The 7,792-nt window shown below is 35.8% G+C and overlaps 1 protein-coding gene across 12 annotated transcripts in view; it reads left to right on the top strand.

Annotated features, from left to right (window-relative positions):
• GPHN (gephyrin) overlaps nucleotides 1–7,374 on the top strand; it is a 227,754-nt gene extending 220,380 nt beyond the window's left edge. For all 12 annotated transcript variants that reach the window (XM_031553589.1, XM_031553587.1, XM_031553583.1 and 9 more), the window contains 5 exons: nucleotides 2,021–2,094; nucleotides 2,525–2,589; nucleotides 3,757–3,860; nucleotides 5,102–5,198; nucleotides 6,364–7,374. In XM_031553589.1, the coding sequence (XP_031409449.1) occupies nucleotides 2,021–2,094; nucleotides 2,525–2,589; nucleotides 3,757–3,860; nucleotides 5,102–5,198; nucleotides 6,364–6,497 (474 nt within the window). In that variant the 3' untranslated portion in view covers nucleotides 6,498–7,374. The remainder of the gene's footprint in view (nucleotides 1–2,020; nucleotides 2,095–2,524; nucleotides 2,590–3,756; nucleotides 3,861–5,101; nucleotides 5,199–6,363) is intronic.
• The last annotated feature ends 418 nt before the right edge of the window (nucleotides 7,375–7,792 follow it).

Genomic DNA, 7,792 nt, shown 5'->3' with positions numbered 1-7,792 from the left:
TTCTTTCTTTCTTTCTTTCTTTCTTTCTTTCTTTCTTTCTTTCCTTTCGAACATTTAAGTGTGAATAATTAAGAAAATAGCCTTCAATACTATCTTCATTTAATTTGTTCTTATTACTGTACTATAGTAGGCATAGAACAAAAGGGAAGATTCTTGTTCTTGATGTAAGTGATTTGCATTTTTTTAATTAAGGAATTATTTATATAGTTATGATGACAAAGGTGATAGGTTAATAGCACATGAAGACAAGAGACTTCTTTCTACTCTTAAAGCAGGAAAATGTAGGTAGAATAAAGCTACTTTGCAAGTACTTTGAAAAGCAGCTAAGTATATAAATAGTTCTTTCTTATTCAGTATATCTATTTTCTATATGTGCCAGAGCTGTATCTGTTACAAAAATAGTTTTATCACATTTTACTCCTGATAGTCCTACAGAGGCAATACATATGAGACACAATGAGCTGATATATTTGCCTTTTGAATCATTAACAGAATTGTTGATTGAGTTCCTGTTGGTAATCCCTGTGCCAAAACCATCAAAGAAAATAGGGATACACAGATGCTGGTGGGGCGTAGATGAACCTGCAGGACATTTATTAATCATGACTTATGCGAAGGAAAACTCAGATTACTTTTTGATCCCAGACTGAATCTGTGAGTTTGGCAGGTAAAAGAAACATCTCTCCTTTTATAAATTACAGATACTAAAGTCAGCCATTAGGAGATGACAAACATGAGTGCTGTTTTTGTCACTTTTCTGAGTAGAAATCATATTGTTGGATACATCATGGAAATGATTAACAAATTAAACCAGTGCCAATTACTTTAAATTCCATTATCCCTCTCAGTATTCCTAGAAAAATGTCAAAGGCCAAGTGCTGATCTTTAAATTGGGAGTGTGGTGACCTAGTACGGATATGGGAACTCTAGAAAGAAACTATATTGAATGAATGGTCTCACAGGCATTTACGCATTCTGGCTAACTTCTCCCTCGCCTGAATTTTATGCAACTGCATAAAGTCAATGGGCCCTATATTCCTCTGACAGTTCTCCCTCTGATACTAAGCATTCAAGACTTTTAATGAAATAACTGTGAGCATCCAAAAACTAAATAGCAAATAAAAATGTGGTTAATGCAATCAGTAACTGAGAATTCACGCCTGGCTGAAAAAAAGTTGCTGCTTTCCAAGTATTTGAACCAAAAAAAAAAAAAGAGAGAGAGAGAGAGAGAGAGAAATGGGAATTTCAGATTTACTGCTTCCAAAGTCTGTCTTAACAAATGATTGTTATGTCCTGTGTCTTAAGCCTCACTAAACCACTAAACACAACAGATAGTATACTGAATCTTTGAGCATAGCAATTTCCGATGAAGACTAAATATAATTCCAGTTTTCTTAACTGGATCGATAGTATTTATGTAAAACTGTTTTTGGACTATTGTAAAAGCTATCCACAGTTTTTCCTTTCTAAGAAACTTAGGAAAGTTAAACCTGACCACTGTGAATTATGCCACATCCCCAAGAAATTACAGTAATTGCAGTATCCTGGAAAATTATGATTTCTACAGTGCAGTCTTGAATTCGAAAGTACTAGGAGATCTCTTACTCTGCCACTGGATAGCTTCTGTGGCAAAAAGTTAAATAACCTGATGATTTTAAGGCTTAACTTTGAATCACAACAACACTTTTTTTTTTTTTTTTCCATCTTTGACAGACAGAATGTTCTAGTAGCCTCTTTATGGGGTCCTTAAAGATTCTATTGCTGCAGCTGACTTTTAAGTAAATATATTACTGTGTCCTTGTAGAGTCAGGTTTGGCACCAGAAATGAGTCTATTCTTCACGTCTTATTTTTGAAAATACCTTCTTTCAAATACTGGAAATTCCCAATTGAACTGTAGCACTTTCAGGATATAGCAAGTCTTTCATCTTCACTAGATATCAGTTAATTGCTTTGAACACTTAGATGATGTAAGCCACTTTGATGTTACTTAATTGATTTTCTTTTTTATAATTTAAACAGGACTATCTTAAACAGGTGCTGGATATTGATCTTCATGCACAGATTCACTTTGGCAGAGTTTTTATGAAACCAGGGTAAGAAATTTTTTTATTGAGGTAGCTTGGATGGAGATCATATCAGGAGCAGTACTGCCTATGTATCTGAATGTGTTCATCTGTGGACTATTTGCTCTGAAATATTGTCCCATTGTTAATCCTGCTATAAACACTAGAGTAAAGGGAATGGGAGTCACTAGTGTTACCAAAAAAAAAAAAAAGAAGAGATCCTTATATGAAAAACAAATACAGCTCTGTAACAGTTTAATTTTGGTATAACTTACTGGTTGATTTAGCTTCTGACAGTAAGATAGAATTTGATTTTTTTTGCGTATTAATTCATCTACCCTTGGATATTTTCTCAACAGAAGCAAAATGACCATTTGTTTTATTTTCTAAATATTTTAAATAATAATGTAATACGTTCAGTCAAATTCCAGTGTAGATCATAAATTTTCTTTTTCCATAGCCTGCCAACAACTTTTGCAACTCTGGATATTGATGGTGTAAGAAAAATAATCTTTGCACTCCCAGGTAAGATGTTTTGTGGGTTACTTTTGTTGCTGTGCACAGATGACAAGATCTGAAACAGAATAGTGATGTTTCACAATACCCATGTCTGGTGTTCTTACTCTTGTCCTCGGAATGTGCTGGTTGGGATACAAGCCTTATGATTTTTTCCATCCAACAATTTCCTTGGCTTTTGTTAACGTGCTGTGCAGGGGTGGTTTTTCCCACAGCTCCCTCCACATTACAGATAGAGATTCTTTGAATGTCAGCACATCCACTCTAAAGAATTGAAAGTGGAGATGAGATCTAGAGAGTGCCTAGGAATATGTCACAGAATGGAAGTTGTTAGTCATGTTCACACTTTGGAACATGAGAGGGCAGCAGTGCTTCACCTCTTGCATACTGGAGGAAATCAGTGAGTTTAGAATAAATATTTATTTGGGAATCCATCTACAAATCTCTGTCCCCTTAATTTTATTCTTTTGCTTTGGCTTTGCATAGATTTCTGACAACAAGGAATCCTTTTCTTGATTAGCTAGTGATGTTCAGATGTCTCTACTGTTTTTTGTCTCATGTTTCTCTCTCCTGCTTCAGTGTGTGTTCACCAGGTCAGAGATAATGGAACCTCTCTCTCTCATATTATTTACATTAGAACTGTCTTTTAGGGAAGACTAGATGTGTAAGACAAGAGGTATTTGACAGAAGTTAGTCATACACCTCTCTTCTTAGTCAACAGAAACCGTATAAAGCAGTAGAATTCTCCTCCACAATCATTTTAAAGCTTCTTGCAACTCTGTTAGGGAATAGAAAGTCATTTAATAATACCTATTTTTCCATTGGAATTGGAAATAATGAATTAATATCCATATGAGCTTGGACTTATACCTCTGCACAATGAACGCTGGCCCCACCTCAGATAAATCTAGATGTAATAAGAAAGGTGGCGGGAGAACAGAAGCAAATGGTGGGGCCTAACGAACAGAAAGCAGCTATGATCAGAGCAGAACTTCAGGACACCATTAGCCAGAGAGTATAGCTTTGAGGAGTTTTACTTGCCACATGCCACTCCAGACATAAGTGGACAGTTGTACGCAGCATGGAAAGTTCTTTAGAATCTTTAGGGTATAAAAATAGGATATTGCTTTCACAGAGTAAATCAAGAGGGTTTCACCACCATTCTTTGTCCTACAGGTAATCCTGTGTCAGCTGTTGTCACCTGCAATCTCTTTGTTGTTCCTGCACTGAGGAAAATGCAGGGTATCCTGGATCCTCGGCCCACCATTATCAAAGCCAGGGTAAGAAGCTTGTCCTGTGTTTGAAAGTTCTCTCAAGTTGTTGAAACACTACTGTTCAAGCTCAGAAAGTTTGGGGGATCTGAACGCTAGGCCAATTCTGACAAGTTGAAGGAATTTCACAGAAAACAGAGGCATAGACTTGAATCTGTTGATGTTAATATGCAGTCCCATAATTTCTAAAAGTGAGTGGCCAACTAGTGGAGTAATATTTACAGATAACAGATGCAGCCATTTGCCAGTCGGGCAGGGAGGACACTTCACTATAAAAAACATACATTTGTTTCAATCTGTGGTTTAAAAAAAAAGAAAAACGAGAGAATAACCTGGAAATACTTAAAGAGTAAGGTAGTTCCGTATCAAAAAGTACGAACATGAAAGTCTTTCTGTTCTTGAGCAGATTGTTTATATAAGCAATCCACATACCCCCACCTAAGTAATGTAAATTCTTTAAACTATTAATGCTACTCTCATAAGAAATGGTGGATACAGTAGCTCTTTAATAACTCGTCTTGAATCTGTATTAAATAATGTGTTAGTCTCCTATTTTTGCTTTAAAGAAGATACCAAAGAACAGATTACCTTTTTGCAGTTTTTCTACTGTTCCTGGCATTCCAGAAACTTTTCTCTTACTGCTCATCCCTTGTGTCTCTCTTATATGCTTCCTCAGTAGTCCATCTTTTTCTTTATCTCATAGCTAAAGTGTTGTAAGACAGACAGCAATTTGTAGCATTCCAGTTTTGAGGAATGTGACGCTCCAACATGACTCCCATGCATATATTTTGCAGTGTGCTTCCATTAAATTTCATTTTGAGCAATCTCCTGTACGTCTTTTCATTTCAAAGATTGGTCATTTCCCTTTTGTCAGGACTAGCAGTGCTTCGAATGTGAATAAATTTTTTATCTGTACAAAATGTGAGCCAGAGACTAGAAATGATAGAACTTTTTTTCCAGAGAGGTAGTATCTTTGAACTCCCAATAAAAGAACAGCTTTGGAATATTCCACTTAATGCATGCAGACTTCGGCATACTCTTTGATATTGTAATATCATAGTTGTATCTCCCTTAAATAGTGCAGTCTCTACCTCCTACAGCCTTTGATCTTGCTCTAGACACCATGTAGCCTAGAAATGCAAGTTTTTTAAAAGACTGTTATTAAGGAAGAAAGATTGAACAGATGATTCTATTATCTTAGTGATATCTGAATACATGACATTTTCATTCTTTCTTTACTTCTTCTACAGTTATCATGTGATGTAAAATTGGACCCCCGCCCAGAATACCATCGGTGCATACTGACTTGGCATCACCAAGAACCACTACCTTGGGCACAGAGTACAGGTTAGTGCCCAGTTACACAAATTGACAGATGCACTTGCAGGTCCTGTCAGTCTGCCATACATGCTTTAGAAGAAACGAACAACAAAAAAAAACAACAAATCCACATGTACATGTATTTTCATACAAGTTTTGTCATGCAGACTGATTTTCTGACTTTTGAACATCCATGTATACAGTCCTGCTACCCAGTCATGATACCGAAATTCATGCTGTGTCTTACCAACTTAATTGTTAAAACTTTATCAGAATAATCCACCTTTGTACACACACATGTACTGTGTGCTTTTTGTAAATACTCATCTGTGCTTATTTGCACTCAGAGGCACATTTACTTTTACTCTTTGTACTAAATAAACACAAGTTGGACCATAGCAACAATTCAAATAAGAAATTGTGATTCTAACTGAACTGAAGAAGAAGAAACAGCAGTATATGTTCTCTTAGCACAGACTAAGACTTTTATTAATCATGTTTTCTATCTAGGGATATTTTAGGACATTCAGCTGCAGTTGAGATAAATATTATATTTGAATATTTTATCTGTTTTGCTGCACATTACTTCTTTCCTTGCTCAAGCAGAGTGGAATGATTTATCTGTCAGTCCAAAAGTTTGAAAGCCAAGAAACTAAGGGGCATGATTTTCTACTGCATTTTCGTTTATTGGCAGTACAGCCAATACTATACTGTTTATTTCCAGAGTCTCTTATATAGCTCATATCCCAAAGAAACCTATTCTTTTGAGTTGGTATATTTAAAAAAAAATCTAGATTGCACTGGTTTTAGCCTCCACACATTCTGAACTAGATATACAAATTGAAAGTATAATTGAAGTAATTTTGATAGGATTAGAAACTCCAACATTAAAGTCATTTACAACAACAAAAAATGGAGTACAGGTAAAGAGTTAACAGAAAAAAATATGGAAGGCTGGATAGGAAAGTAATCAGCAAGGGAAGGAGAGTTTTGAAAACCAGAAAAATGGAAAGCTGATGAATCTCTTCATAACTGTCTGTTTCTACCCACCTTTGAACAGATATATTGGAGCTCCATGAATATGTTAGCATATCTTTATAAGAGCAGCTCTTGCTTCCTATCTCATGTGTTGCAGCATTTGAAATTAACTAACTGAAAAATTAACTGAACTTTTTCTCTCACCCTTCTGTAGGGAATCAGATGAGCAGTCGTCTGATGAGTATGCGCAGTGCCAATGGACTGTTGATGCTACCTCCAAAGACAGAGCAGTATGTGGAGCTTCACAAGGGGGAGGTGGTGGATGTCATGGTCATTGGAAGGCTATGATGTCACCAGCAAGAGCGAAGCTTTGATGCATGTCCACATATCATTGACTGTATCCTGTAATATGCAACGGCACAGCTAGTTTTTCTGATTTGGATAAAAGTTGATCAGTATAGTCAACATCTTGAATTATATTTCAAATGGAATTTAAATAAATACCTTTAAAAAAAAAACTTTAAAAAGAAATCTTAACAAAGAAATTTATTCTGATTATATCAAAGCAACTTTTTCCTTTCCTTGCAATTGCTTTGTGTGTTCAATGCTAGTTCTAATAGCGGTAGCTTTTAGTAGACAGCAGTAGGTGCCTGCAGAACTTGTGTTTTTCTCATCTTTAAGATACAACTACTTATGCTCTTAAAACAAGGCTGTCTGCTTATTTATACTAGCGTAGACAACACTTGGATTTCCCTTCTCAGTATGCTTCATAACCGCTTCACAGAGAGCTTCTGCTTGTTCTTTATCTTGTATCTCGTGTTGATGTGCACAGTGCCAAAAGCAGAGTGGCTGCACTGGGAACCCAATGAAGCCCCGAGGTTTCCTCACCTCGCTGTGCGTTCAGGAATCTCTTTTGTCCCAGCAGCCACCCAGCTCAGTACTCTTGGGCAGTAACTGGATACCTTTTATTTCAGCAATCAAAAAATTGCTTCCTTAAGTGCTGACAGCCTTTTTAACCAATACATTTAAAAATGTACAGAACTAAAAACAAAAAAAAATCAAAGACTGATCTTGTACAGATATTAGTGTTACCAGCATTCGTGTGGAAATTAAATGAGCAAAGAAATAAAACTGATGTTAAACAACTCTGTACCATAACATTTTCTGTAATGATACTGAAACTTAAATGAATAAAAAAATCCTCAATCATTATTTAAAATTTCAATTGTTTAGCGTTGTTGTTTGAACATCAAAAAGAAAATACTGTTTTAAGAGGGTATTTTGGGTGAGGGAAGTGGACAAGAGGAAGGGAAATAGTAAAAGGAATCTAGAGCCTCTCCTAATGTGCAGTATCACAAGCAAAGTGAAAATACAGGGTGAGCTTTCTCAAACTTATCTCCCAGGGAACAAAATGGAAGTAGTGTTTTGGGAATTTATAATTGTACAAGTATTTAGGAGAATTTACAATTGTACCAGTAAAAGCTGGAGAATGCTTTTTTTTTTTTTTTTTCTGTTTAAACTGCATAGCAGTTGCAAACAGCTCTTGTCCTACATTGTGTGAAATTTGATAGAGCTTTGATTTTTTTTTTTTCATAGTGTTCTTTCTCCTTTTGATACTGGGAATACTCAGCCCTTTCCAGATT

The sequence above is a fragment of the Meleagris gallopavo genome, chromosome 5 (assembly GCF_000146605.3).
Source record: "Meleagris gallopavo isolate NT-WF06-2002-E0010 breed Aviagen turkey brand Nicholas breeding stock chromosome 5, Turkey_5.1, whole genome shotgun sequence".
In the NCBI taxonomy this organism is placed as follows: domain Eukaryota; kingdom Metazoa; phylum Chordata; class Aves; order Galliformes; family Phasianidae; genus Meleagris; species Meleagris gallopavo.
This window is presented reverse-complemented; position numbering and strand designations above follow the sequence as displayed.